Below are 14,119 nucleotides of genomic sequence, written 5' to 3' on the forward strand. Positions count from 1 at the left end.
TTGCTAAGAACTTCCGGTTATGTGGTGGTTTTTCATCCCGCAAATATAAACCGGTACTAAATGGTAAATTTAAGTATTAAAATGGTGATTTTTGGCTATATGCTCCTTCGGGACAGAAAGGGGGGAAAAGGGCTTTTGCACATATCGTTGATCCATAATATATTGGAGTTATTATGGAGGAGTAGGTGCTGCAATCCTGAGTAACAGTGATAGTACGTCCATAGTGGTGACGCGAGTAATAGTCTGAATCTAATTCTAACACTAGTGCGAGTAAAGTACAATACTAGCCGCGATGCCTACAGGCTGTGAATCTCTGGTTGGAAAAACTTGGTCGGGTTCAAGAACTCGTCGAGCTGAGCCTCGAAGTCCATGTCAGTTCCAAGGCCGGCACCCGCGGCGTAGCCGTAGCTACCGGCATGCTGGTACCAGGAGCCTGCCGGTGAGGTCCAGCCGTCGATGGCACCGGGTGGCGTCACGGGCTCTAATGGAAATTGAAGAATTCCTTCCGGCGCCGCAGCCGGCGAGTCCTGTTCCTCCTGGCCGAAGCCATGCTGCTGCTCCGCGCTTAGGAGCGAGAGCGCGGGGGCCTGGGCGCAGGTGTGGTCGCCGTGGTACACGACGTCGAAGAGCAACGGGTCGGCGGCGGCGCGCTGCACCTGCTTGGTGGCCTGGCAGCCCCGCGTGTGCCGGTGCGTGCACCGGAAGTAGGCCCGCGGGTACGGGGCCCCGAGGATGTCCTTCTGGCCGTATTTCCGCCAGCTGAGCCCGTCGTCGAGCGGCGCCGTGTCCTGCGCCGACGCCACCCGCACCTGCTTCCTCACCTTCGCCGCCGCGGTCGACTTCCTGCTGCTGTTCCTCGGCTGGCCGCTGTTCCTGCCGGAACCGGCATTACCGTTGCTGCCGGCGAGGCGGACGGCCCTGTCGACGGACGCGGCCAGCTCGCCGCAGAGCTCCCGCGCGGCGGCCGGCGTGTTCTTGTCCACGACGCTCGCCTTCAGCTCCCTCGCCATGGCCTGTAGCCGGTCGAGCTCCGACGCCAGCGCCGTGTCCTCCATGACCTGCCCTCCGTCGGATGTGCGCCTAGCCGATCAATCGCGTGAGCCTGTGCGTGCGTGTGGTTGGATGCTTTGTTTCGATGATGATGATGAGTGTGGTGGTGACGGGGGTTTTATAGTGCTGGAGTGAGTAAGAGCCACTGTTCCTGGCTTGGAATTTGATCAGTCTGGATGTTTGACTGATGACCGGAGAAAAGGTTAGGACTAACGCGAGAGAAAATAATACACAACAGCCCATCTGGCGAGTGTGTGATCCGTACGCTTGGACCGGTCCTCTGGTCCTAGGAATTTTATACATGGAGATCGACCATGATGCTCTGCGACCACTTGTTAGATTTCGATCTTAATTTTTAAGTATAGTTTATCTAAGGACGCCCAAAAGTGGTCGCGAGTGTCCGTTTGCGTCGCCCCGTGGACATATTTTGTTCGCATCCGTTTGCGTCTGGGTGTGCTCCCACCGGGGCGACCCATTTTTTGAATTGCAACATAGTTAAAAACATTCAAAGTAGTACATAAAAATGCATAAAAACTATACAAAGTAGATCTATAGGCCTAGACTACTTGCTTCCTGATGGGCCGGCACCGTTGTTGCGTCGCTCCGTCGTCTGCTTCTCCGCCGCCTCCCGCGCGGCCGCTATGGCTCGGTGCGCTGCCGCGTCCTGGCTCAGTGCCTGCTTCAGCCTCGCGTTGGCGGCGTCGTCCTTGAGCGTCTCGAAAGACTCGACGATGGCCTTCTGCTCCGCCGCCTTCTCCTCTGGCGTCGGCGCATCAGGGTCATCGGAGGACCAAGATATATCCGAGTCGGAGTCCTCTCCTGCAGCGGCGGCCGCCAGCCTGCGCTGTTCCAGCTCGGCGTCCAACGCCGCGTGGCCCACCAGCTCCTCCTGTTCTTCCTTCTCCGCTTCAGCCAGGGCCGCGGCGTCCCTGACCGGGTGGAGGAGGTCGGTGCTGTCTTCGGAGTCGAACTCGTCGTCGGAGCTCGAGGCCGGAGGAGGTGGAGTGGGAGGTGAAGGTGGAGGTGGAGGCGCGGCAGCCTGGCCGCGTCCGGCGCTGCTCATGGCGGATCCGCTAGGGCTGAGCGGAAGCGGCGGCTAGGGTTTAATGGGGAGGAAATTAGATGCTCGCGCCCCTGTTTATATAGGTCGGAGACAGGGCGACGGCCGTGCCACGCGGGGCATCGCTATTACTACGCGCGGCACGCGAGGCTTCGCCATTAACGCGGTCGCAGACTGCTGAAGCGACGCCTCAGTGCTAGTACTGGCGGAGAAGACGCATCGACGCTGCGCACGCTCGCGGAAGCCGAGGCACGCCATTAACGCGACCCTGCAAAGGATGCAGCGCGCCACCCGGAAGTAATGCCGCGGAAGACGAAGCAGTTGTGCCGCTGCTAGGCGGGCCCGTGCGAGGACCGAGCGGACATTTTCCGCGACCGCCGAGCGTCCGTCGAGACGCAAACCTGGGCCAGGTTTGCGTCTCCGCGGACGGCCCGGTCACTTTGCATCGCGTCGCTGGAGGTGGTGCACGACATATTTTCGGTCACGGCGGACACAAACGGTCGCTCAGCGTCCGTTTGCATCGCGCCGCTGGAGATGCCCTAACTTCACACAGTGGCCCAGTGACTTTCCTAGTGACGAAACCAGCTGCGTCATCGTCAGCGGTCAAGCTGATGGAAATGTAAAATGGCATGAAACGGAGTGCGTTTTTCGTGGAAGATTCATGCATCGTGAGAGCCTCAGAGGGTGGGGAAAAGTGGTTTGCGTTGGCGTTATGTAGTGCCAGTACGTGTAGTACTGTGGACTCCTCAATGGATGTGTGATTCTGCCGGGAGGAGGAAGATGCCCGGAAGGCTGCGGCCAGCTGCCGGGAGCCTTCGCCGGAACTCGATGGAGATTGCACCGTTTTGGCACACTGGCTTAACTGAGCGTGACAGGAAAAGGATCAGGGAGTAGACAGTGTAAGCCTACCCCTACTGCGGTCTGCCCCTGATCACACTACTACCTGCCCAGAGTGAAGCTCGGGTACAAGTAGACCGGTGCAAGAAGGAGACTTGACTAGCGACAGGCTGAGGAACGCGTACAAGAACAACAGTAAAGCTAGCCGCCAAGGCCCACGGCCAAGGGGAACTATCATCGACGTGTTGGTTCGTTTTCAGCAAGACTTACCTTGTGGTACGATATTTAATGCAATAAAATTTGTCTTTTATTGAAAGAAAAACAGCTTACGTATATGTGGTTGTAAACTTATGTTTTTTTTTCCTTTTGGTTCATGGCCCAAAATCCGTGTCCAAATTTGCATATCTTGCAATCCACGCCCCTGCACACAAAAGACGATGAATTACTCGGAGAGAGATCAACTACTGGCGTGGAAATTTCACGTGTCGGATGCCATCCTTCCTCACCATCTTCGGCGGCCATGCTTCGATGTTAGACCTCTCGCCGTGTCCTCAAGTCCCGTGGTGCCATCCATGGCTGTATAAGATCTCGAAAACGTCGATTTGCTCCTGATGGTGCTCATCGATTCGGTGCTCCTTACCGACCCGGCCACAGCCCCCTCCCCCCATCCCCAATGTGGCTCTCATGTGTGCCGCCCGTAGTTTGATCCCGCGCCTCTTCTACTCAAGCTCTTTGGAAAATTCATAACCTCGTTGTCAACCTCCAACAGGTTTACACGGAAGGCTCGAAATGAGCCCAACTTTGAATTAACGAAGCCAGCGCCTGGAGCCTTTCGGTGCTTTCGCTCACACCACATCCTAATCACTGACGTACTTGCAAACAAAAACAACGAAGAGGGAGCCAATCTAATCCTGCCGCCAGCACCCCGCAATGTACTGGCGACAGGGCCTCCTGGAGACAGGGTGATCTAGGCGACCACCCCGACAGTCACCGGATCTGGCAGGAGGAAAGGAAAGAAAATCATAGATGGTGAAGGCTGGTATGCCGCCGGTGAGATCTAATTGCGCCCACCCCACCAACCACGAACCCCCTTCCCAACCAGGTCCAGGCAGCCTGCCCAGAAAGTGGATCGCACCACCTAGCTCCCATGGGAGCGAGCCGTTAGGTAGGGGAAGGTGATCTATCGCCGTCAACCGTCGAGAATCCACGCCACGTTCAACACCCGAGCACACCACAACAACCTTCAGAGGCAAGATCCCACCCAGCCCTAAAATCCTAAAACCATAACACCACTCGAGCTCACCCAAGCAGTCCAGACCCAACTGGCGGCGTAGGGCAGGCAACAACCACTGGCACCAACCCTGGAGGCAAGTGGATGCGCGACTTCATCAACTAAAGGAGGCGCGCGAGAACGGCCGTCTGATGCAAAGACCTGCTGCGGGCGAAGCCCCGCAGTCGCCATCAGCTGTGCGGGCTTCATCGGGCGGCGTCCTCCGGCGACAAAGGGGAGGAATGCGGAGGAGGGGAGGGGTGGCTGCACGTGCTAGGGTTTGGGCCACCGCCCGTGTCGCCCTCGTGAGAGCGGCGCAGGGGCCCATGAGGTTTCGATGCATTTCTCCAATTCGCATGTGCTACTCCCTCCGGTCTTTTTGAATTAACTCAAATTAAGTACATAATTATACTAAATTCGAGTAAATTAAAAGAGACTGAAGGGAGTACATGTCAAGATTTACCACATTTCCAGGAATTTAAACGGTGTGGGACACAACTGCTCAGAACATGCTGACAACATGCCATTAGAAGTCTAACATCTAGGCCTATCTTTAATTTTGTTTCATCAGCTCATGCCAACATGATTTGTCCCATAGCTCTAGCTATTCAGAACTCTACTTCGATGTGACCTGTTTATGAGCTGAATGAAATTGACGCCTCTGACGGCTCTCTTTTTAAAAATAAAGAAAATACTTTAGATAAGCGAATTATGGGTAAGGTCTTGGCGATCCTCTTAAGCCGCGTGCGGCTGCCGGACCTGGATTGGTACCATGCATGCATTTACATGTACGAGTACAAAGGTGCAAGGACAATACAGCGACATGGCCCGAGGTGCGGTCGCCGTTCTAGCGTGTTCCCTCGAGAACACGCAACACGATTAGACTGAAAAAGGCGCAACTACTGGCGAGTGTACGTGTGTGTGTTCATTTGGTCGCCGAATCTCGTCGATCGATCGATCTTTCAGTGAAGTTTCGTTGCTGTTACATGCTGCAAGTGCATTACCCGAGTGCTTGTTCGATGGGTTACCTTTTGAAGTGAACGGAAGAAAAACCTGGCTCTAGAGGGATAGCCGGATAGGTAGTCACGGCTGCTTTGGCACGTACAGTAGGGTTGGGGCATGATGGACAATTGGACAGGGGAGAAGATTTTGGCCACGCGGTTGCAGCATCCAACGGTGAACATCAGGTAACATATACCACTGTGGCAGATCACGGTGGCCCCCGAGCGGGATCGCCGAGTGTACGTACGACGACGGGCCCGGCAACGATCGATGCCTTGACGCGTCGGTCTGCCGCCTGTTCAGACTATGGAGAGAGAGATATGCAAGCTATCCTCTGCTCGGCGTGCTACGGAGTATTCTCTTTATTTTTTTTGAACATGCTACGGAGTATTCAGAACAAGCTGAAATTTCAAGCCTCCGTTTGGCTTTGAACAAACGATCCAAGCCTATCTGCTACATGTCTCGCCATAAAAGAATATCTTAATTTTATTTAAATTTTGATATATGTAAACACTATTTAGTGTATAGATGCATCCGAATTTTGATAAATCTCCGACATCATATATAGATGGAGGAAGTTAAGGGTGGCAATGAGTAGGGTTGAGCAATACCATACACATACCTGTATAGTTAGTACCTATACCCGTACCCATGGTTATAAAATTTTATCTATACCTATACCTGAGGGGTACCTGTCGTGTGCTCAGAGTCATACCTTATTATTACTTCTACCACTATCACCGATGATGACAACTTTTGTATTGTGGAATGAGAAGGGATATCTGAACAACACTCATGATATGGAATCTACAATCTTGGAGCCCAAACAATGAATCTGAACGATTAGTGTTGGATATATCATCGCGTAGATGTACACTGAGACTCTTTCTCCTCACACCTCCGCCTTAACTTCCATGGCGATGTCGCGTCGGACATAAAATAAACTTAGAAATGGCCACCGAAGGTAAGAGAAACCAACATGTATGTCAGTGGAAGGTCTAGATGATTTGGGATAAGTGTCCTCACATAGAATTTAAGGTTGGCGTTCGGTTAAGTGTAACAATATTGATGTTGGCATAGAGCATCTCATTTTGTAGGAACTAATTCATGTGTATATGAAATGTGTTCCTAATCGATTACAATAGGGCGAAGCAATGTTGAATGGTTGTGCGTATGTGGATTCTGACACAATAGTTTCCACGGTTAATACGTATTTCTTTATGATTTAGGTTGTTTTAAGCAGGGTTACAAGGGGGTCTTTAAGGCAATGTTATTTTGGGTTTGGATAGAGAGTGTTTATAAATATTATCTCAAACTAAGGAAAATATACATATGTGCGATTTTCATGTGTATCTATAACAAATCATGCTATTTTGCCAAGTAAAGAGCAAATCTAGACTCGCATGGTCATCTACCGTTGCACAGCTATGCTCCGTTTATGGTCGCGTCTACAACGTGTGGTTCATCGAGACCTCTTTACGGAGGTGTCTACACGGTTTGAGGATACGGCGAGGGATATTTTTTCCCAACATGGGTGGCAACGTGATCTGCGGATTGGCCCGCCTACCACATAGTTCTGGTTTTAGTCATTTGCTTCGGTGTTGCCTAGACTTTTACTTTTGTTCGGTGTGTAATAAATGGATCTATACGGCTGTGTGCATCCTAGTTATGCAGAGGCCGGGTGTAATATTATTTGAGTAATAAAGCGCCCATTATCGAAAAAAAAAATTGCCAAGTAAAGAGCAAGCATGACATCTCGACTGAGCCAACCTATGATGTTACAACACCAAGTAGAATACAAGCGTGCGATGCTCTAGTTGTTGAACCTAGAAACATGATTGATATATTTAACAATGAAAGAACTATTAAGACAACAAAATAGAGTTATTCAAGGCTGCTAGACAACATATAAACCCCGAAATTTGCATTTGTTTAACCTAAAAATATACATTAGTTATGTTAAAAAAACCCTCTCTTGAGATATTTATCTGAGTGCATAATTAGATATGTCAAACAAGATATTTAAGGTTACTTTTATAGACATAAACAGATATACCTACAATGCATCTAAGTGACACATTAACCCATGCAGATATATGATTTTGTCCTTGTTTGTTTCTGCGATCTAGTAGCATTTAGTACATTTAAAAGGAACATTTAATACATTTAATACATGGTTTTCTAAAGGCGTGTTCTAAAAAAATTAATGTAAAATACTTGATAATGTGATATAAATTTAGTAAATTTTTTAGGTGTATTCGAATGCATTTATCATTGAGATTGTATTTTTAGAGAACTAGTTGTAATAAGCAAAAATGATTAGTATAAATAATTTAATCATTAATCGTTACCTAATATACCACCGGGACTATATTTTTCTAAAACATATATATGAAAATTCCTCCGATGCTTGTTTGGATAACATGTATTTGGAGCAAGTTTAGTAAAATGGATTTTAGGAGGAATTTTAGGAAAACTAGTTTGAAATTGTCATTTTGTTAAAACTGGATTACGGAATATTTCTTGCACTTCTTTTTCCGCGACTCTCCTCTCGGCCTCTCTCTCCCCAAACGATGGGCAATGGGAGAATAGTATGATTAAGATCATACATGTAGAGAATGAGCTGGAAAAAATAAAAAAGTTTAATATAAACAATGGAATTGTTAAAGGGTATAGGTTGAATGTATTTGGTGTCCTGGTGCATATTGTTTCCGATAAGTTCGTGCATTGACTGTTTCTCTCCAGAGTTGGAACGAAAATAGACCATGTTTGACCATGTCGTATCAATATATACTAAGTGTAACGTAATGACTAATAAACACTAGACATGTACATATTTGGACAACCATGCTAATAATGGCAGATTCACATTTAGGTAGTAATGCAACTGTAATTATTCTCATCATATATACAATTAAAGTTTAAGAAAATGTGGACTATAAAACAGTTGCATCTTAGTGAGTTGACTAGTTATTTGAACATCCTTGGCAATTTCTGATGAGATGGTAAACAAACTATTTTAAGAAAATGACACGTTATAATGAGGAGTCGTTGGACGTAGTTTCGACTAAAAATTGGACCCACGAGCTATTTAAATGATAGTCCATTCTCTCTTGTCGGCGTGACCATTAACAAGATAACATCTTTCGAAGGATGTAATTCAATAAAAGTAACATAATAATAATACAGTCGTTCTTCCTCCTCCACTAGTCTTTTTGGTAGAATAATCGTTATTATAATTATTATCTTCGAAGGACCGGGACGCGTCAGCTTGTTGATGATAGTCGTTGTCGCATGGCATGCTCAAGGTCAGAAGGCCAATGCAATATGGTGTCCTGGACATTCATTGAGTATCAACTGACGCACAATGCACTTTGTTCTCTGATTTTCCCAAATAAACCTCCTGGCGGTTGCTGGTTTCGATCCCTGGCGGCTGTTTTAGTTTCTGCTACTCATCTTCTAATAATGATAACTGGTGAAGTGATGATTCTGGTGATGAAGTTCTTCCCGTGTACTATTGATTGTAGCTGATAAATCAATGAATGCTTCAGAAAGTAATTGCCGACACTTCAGAAAGATAGAAAGATAAGTTAACTGAGTAACATGTTCTAGTCTTTCGGATCATGTGGTCTTCGGCGTAAAAGGGTACTCTCCGAGCGAGGCGAGAAATGAGAAACACCCGAGAAATAGATTTCATATACCACACCATAATAAATTTAATGATCTAGTAAACAGCAAGATATAATTCCTGAGTTCCTACAGAATAACTAGTCTACTGAATTTCTAATATCCGTCTTGGCGTCTCGTTGCTTCGACATCAACCTGATGAGGCATCGATGCCTTATATCCCACTGGCACTTGCCCGGATTTCTAGGAGGTTACCTGCGATCTTAAAATCACAATCATTTTTTCTAAAAGATGGCACGTCGAAACTACAATATATGCATGCTTAGTTCAGAGCTTAGGCACAAGCTGCCATTCAAAATGGACACTTTTGACTGTGAAAAACAGAGATCTTTCCCAAGAGAAGACCAGCACATATATAGATAAACAAAACTTTATTTTAACACATGCGTCTTGATAGTTCATACCAAATCCTTTCATAGAGATCAGCATGTTAAGAGGTACTCCGTATGATCGATCACGCAGACTACTCGAGATAATTTTAGCGTTATCATGCAGATTCATAACTGTACCCACTCAGAACGTCCTATATTCCGTGTGCCTGGGTATTTCAGTGCCACGACACTCGACACATGTGCGAAGGTCAGAGGTTGTGAATTTGCAAGGACTAACAGTCAAAAACGAACATGTGGTTGTACACACTGGAGATCTAGATTGATAAACGACTTAATGCTTCTGAAAGTTATTGCCGACATTCAAAAAGATAAGGTAGCAGAGTACAACACTCCAGGATCATCTTTCTGATCAAACTGTAATTGGGTCTCCCCAGAATTCGATCTCATCAACCTGTGATAAAATTAACACAGTAAACTGCAGAACATATAATTCAGCATTGCCTTTCCTTTCTGGTATCAGCCTTGTATTTCGTCCCAGTGGCACTAGAACAGATTCCACGGAGGTTATGATGACCTTAAACCCACAAGTAATTAAAAAAAAACACTATAAAACTACAACACATGCATTATTTTGCAAACATTCACAATTTACAAGGTGTATTATGCCAGCCTCTCAGGCTTTCAAGATACTCTTTTAGCTATATAACAAGAAAAGGCATTTTCCTGAGATAAGGCCGACATCGCCATGGCTACAAGATGTTATGATACCACATTGTATCTTCCTGGTTGATACTTAGGCTTCACATACAAATCAACATATGCAGCATATGGTTGATCATGCACTCGATAGCTTCAAAACAAATACTAGTATATTTGCAGCCGTGAACCATGACTATCTGCAATTCATATCTAATAGTACAGTTCTAGAAACATGTCTATTGCGAATATTCAGAGGACTGCAAGACAATTTTAGATTATCATGCAGGTTGTTCAAAATAAAATATTGTTAATCTACTGGTGCCCGTGGTGATACATAACACTGGCCAGCAGGGCACATCAAAAGACAGAGGGCTTTGCAATCGGACAAGATGACAAAACTAACAATACAAATTAAAAATTATATCAGCTAGAACTCAAAATAGCCTGATTTACCACCGTTCCCTTTGTCTGCCATCAGGAAATACAGGATCAGACGAGTCACCATTGGTAGAAATAGCAGGCTCTTCCATTGTCACCTCGACTTCTTCTGAACTCGAGTCATCCCCATCTCCAAAGTCCGGCGGTGTCGCATCACTTTCACCAACCCAACCATCACCCCAGTGGTAGTCAATTCTCAGACTTGCCACCAAGTTTTCCAATCAAATCATCCATACCTGAAAAATCATCATCTTCATCTTCCGTGTCGCTTCCATCACTAAACCTTTGTGCACCGCCATTCCTCAGTCTTCTCACCAGTCCTAGGCCCACCGCGTCGAGGGAAGCGTGGAACCGTAACAAGAGCCCTCATCTTCTCCTTAAGCAGCACGAGATGGCTCTTCTCCATCAGCTGTGAGTTCTTGTATGCCTCACGGAGGAACACCAAGTCTCTGTCCCCCTTGAGTGACACATAGAACATGTCAAGATGGCGAATGAGCATCCCCCAAAGATTGCGAGAACAGGAACTCCTCCCGGAAACAAGGCAGGTGGTCCACCAGCCTCGCTTCTCGAGTGTCATGCTCGGAATCTTGTGAACTACCGTGCAGGCATGCTTCTCCTTCTCGGCCGACCCGGACCACAGATGCGAAAAGTCAGCGTATGGCGAAATGTACAGCATTCCCCTGAACTGTGTAATCCTCCGCGCCTCTACCCAGGACAACCTTCAGCCTGTTGGGCAGCTTCACACGGTTGAACTTGAGTGGTCGATCAATGATCAGCTTCACGGGACTATACTCGAGACAATTTTACTATCATGCAGGTTGTTAAAAATAAACTAACCACTCAGAACGTGCTCCACTCCATGTACCGGCAGATTCCAGTGCTGCGACACATGTCCACGAGGTCGAGGTGAGGCCACTGAATGCTGAAGTTGTGAATTTGCAAGGACAAAAGAGTAAAAACAAACATGTGGGACTTACACAACTTGATCTAGATTGTTGTTCAATTGATGAATCATTTAATGCTTCTGGAAGTTATTACCGACAATTCAGAAAGGGAAAGATAAGGTACCAGAGTACAGCACTCCAGGATCAGTTTTGATCAAACTGTGATTGGGTCTCCCCAGGATTCGATCTCATCATTAAACTGTATAAAATTAACACAGTAAACTGCAAGAGATATAATTCAGTGTGGACATTCCACTTCGTTGCTTTGGTATTAACTTCAACAAGCAATGATGCCTTTCATCCCAGTTGCACTAAAAGTCTAAAACATGTCCCCAGGAGGTTACTAATGATCTTAAACCCACAAGTATGTCCTAGAAAATGACAGTTCAAAACTACAATATATGAATGATTTTGCAAATGTTCAGAGTCTACACGGTGTATTCTGCCACATTTTTCCAAGAGAAGGCAGATGTCTATAACAAGATGTCATATTGAAATATTGTATCTTCATACTGCTATTTCGTCCTTACATACAAATCAACATATCACTATATGAGGGTATCATCAATCATGCACTCAACATTGTCCAAGCAGATGGTAAATTTGCAACTATGCATGTGAAATATATTTTTATAAATATGTCTATTGTGAATATTCATTGGAGGACTGTACTAAAGACAACTATTCTGTGATCGTACAGGTTGTTCAGAATGTGATAGTATATGCTACTCATGTGCTCGGTGATACATACCATTGGCTAGCTGTGCAGATCAAAAGACAGAGGGCTTTGCAATCAGATAAGATGAAAAAAATAACTACACAGATCAAATGTTTTAAGTAGACACTTTAAACTGCATAAACAGCAAAGCCATTTTTCCAAGAGAAGACAAGCATGGCTAACAAGACATTATATAGCACATCACATCGTGACAGATGATACCTATACATCAAAAGGTATGATCGACCACAAACAGACAATTTTCAAACCAGGTGGTACCATTTGCAACCATGACCATCTTTCATTCATGTCAAATGCAGTTTTACATTTATGTCTATTGTGAATATTTCTCACATGACTGTACTTGAGACAATTCAAGTGTTACCATGCAGGGTTTCAAAAATAGCATACTGTATTCTACTGGCGCGCATGGTGATACATAACACTAGCCAGCAGGAAACATCAAAAGGCAGAGGGCAATGCAATCAGACAAGATGATCAAACTAACAGTACAGATAAAAAATTCTATCAGCTGGAACTCAAAAATAGCCTGATTTACCACCGTTCCCTTTGTCTGCCATCAGGAAATACAGGATCAGACGAGTCGCCGTTGATGGAATTAGCCGGTTCTTTCATTGTCACCTCAACTTCTTCTGAACTCAAGTCATCCCCATCTCCAAAGTCCGGCGGCGTCGCATCACTCTCACCAACCCAACCATCACCCCAGTGGTAGTCATTGTCAGACTTGCCACCAAGTTCCCCAATCAAATCATCCATATCTGAAAAATCATCATCTTCATCATCTTCCGTGTCGCTTCCTTCATTGGCGCCGTCAGTCTCCTCGCCAGTCCTCGGCCCACCGCGCCGAGGGAAGCGTGGAACCGCAACAAGAGCCCTCATCTTCTCCTTAAGCAGCACGAGATGGCTCTTGTCGATGAGCTGCGAGTTCCTGTACGCCTCACGGAGGAACACCGAGTCCCTGTCCCCCTTGAGCGACACATAGAACATGTCCGGGTGGCGGATGAGCATCCCGCGCAGAGACTGCGAGAACCGGAACTCCTCGCGGAAGTGCGTGAGGTGGTCGACCAGCGTGCGCTTCTCGAGCGTCATGCTGAGGATCTCGTGCACCACGGCGCAGGCATGCTTCTCCTTCTCGGCGGACCCGGACCGCAGGTGCGAGAAGTCGGCGTACGGCGAAATGTAGGGCATCTCCCTGAACTGCGTGATCCTCCGCGCCTCGCCCCGGGACACCTTGAGCCCCTTGGGCAGCTTCACCCGGTTGAACTTGAGCGGGCGGTCGATGATGAGATTCCTCTCCTCGGCATCTCTAATGCGGTTGTCCTCCTCGGCGACCTCGGCGGCGGACACGGCCAGCTCGGGGTCCCAGTCGGTGAGCTCGAGCGCGGGCCCGCGGTCCATCCTGACGACGCGGAAGTGCTGCGGGTACCTGACGCAGACGGTGTCCCGGAAGTTGGGCGGCAGGCCGAGGTCGGACTTGAGGTGCGCGATCCGCTCGATGAGGATGCGGCGGTCGAGGGACATCATGAGCAGCTTGCGGAGCTTGGTGACGGCGAGGCCCTCGGACTCGTTGCGGAGCTGGAGCTCGTCGAGGTAGAGGCGCTCGGCGGCGGGCGTGAGGCGGAAGCGGAGGGAGTAGACCCCTTCCTCGACGATTTCGAAGACGCCCGGGAAGCGCTTGAGGAGCGCGATGAGGCGGCGCTTGCGCGTGAGGCCGAGGTCGCGGCGGAAGCGGCCCAGGTCGCGGAGGGACATGATGCGGTCCGGGCTGGAGACGAGGATGTTGCGGAGCTTGAGGACGAGCTTCAGCTTCTTGTCGCGCTGGATCACGTTGTCGAAGGGGACCTCCTTGCGGCGCTTCACGGCCGCCGCCTGCGCCACCACGGCGAGCCGGGGCCGGAGGAGGCGCAGCGGCGGCGGCGGCGGGGGTTGTGCGGCGAGCGGGCGGAGCGGGAGGGAGGCGCCGAGGAAGAGGGATTTGGGGGGCGGCGGCGGTGGGTGGTGGAGAGCCGCGGGCGGGAAGGGGAAGGAGAGCAGCAGGTTCAGGTTCATGGCTTCCATTGC

The 14,119-nt window shown here is 48.2% G+C and overlaps 2 protein-coding genes across 2 annotated transcripts; both read right to left on the bottom strand.

The window, feature by feature from the left end:
• Positions 1–246: 246 nt before the first annotated feature.
• Positions 247–1,123, bottom strand: LOC124650059 (transcription factor WRKY19-like). The gene has a single exon (XM_047189623.1). The coding sequence runs from the start codon at positions 1,053–1,055 to the stop codon at positions 297–299; it is 759 nt and encodes a 252-aa protein (XP_047045579.1). The 5' UTR covers positions 1,056–1,123; the 3' UTR covers positions 247–296.
• Positions 1,124–12,318: 11,195 nt separating this feature from the next.
• LOC124707047 (protein WHAT'S THIS FACTOR 1 homolog, chloroplastic-like) lies at positions 12,319–14,116 on the bottom strand. Its single transcript, XM_047238709.1, has one exon. It carries the CDS (start codon positions 14,114–14,116, stop codon positions 12,593–12,595), a length of 1,524 nt encoding a protein of 507 aa, XP_047094665.1. The 3' UTR covers positions 12,319–12,592.
• Positions 14,117–14,119: the final 3 nt, after the last annotated feature.

The sequence above is a fragment of the Lolium rigidum genome, chromosome 4 (assembly GCF_022539505.1).
Source record: "Lolium rigidum isolate FL_2022 chromosome 4, APGP_CSIRO_Lrig_0.1, whole genome shotgun sequence".
In the NCBI taxonomy this organism is placed as follows: Eukaryota; Viridiplantae; Streptophyta; class Magnoliopsida; order Poales; family Poaceae; genus Lolium; species Lolium rigidum.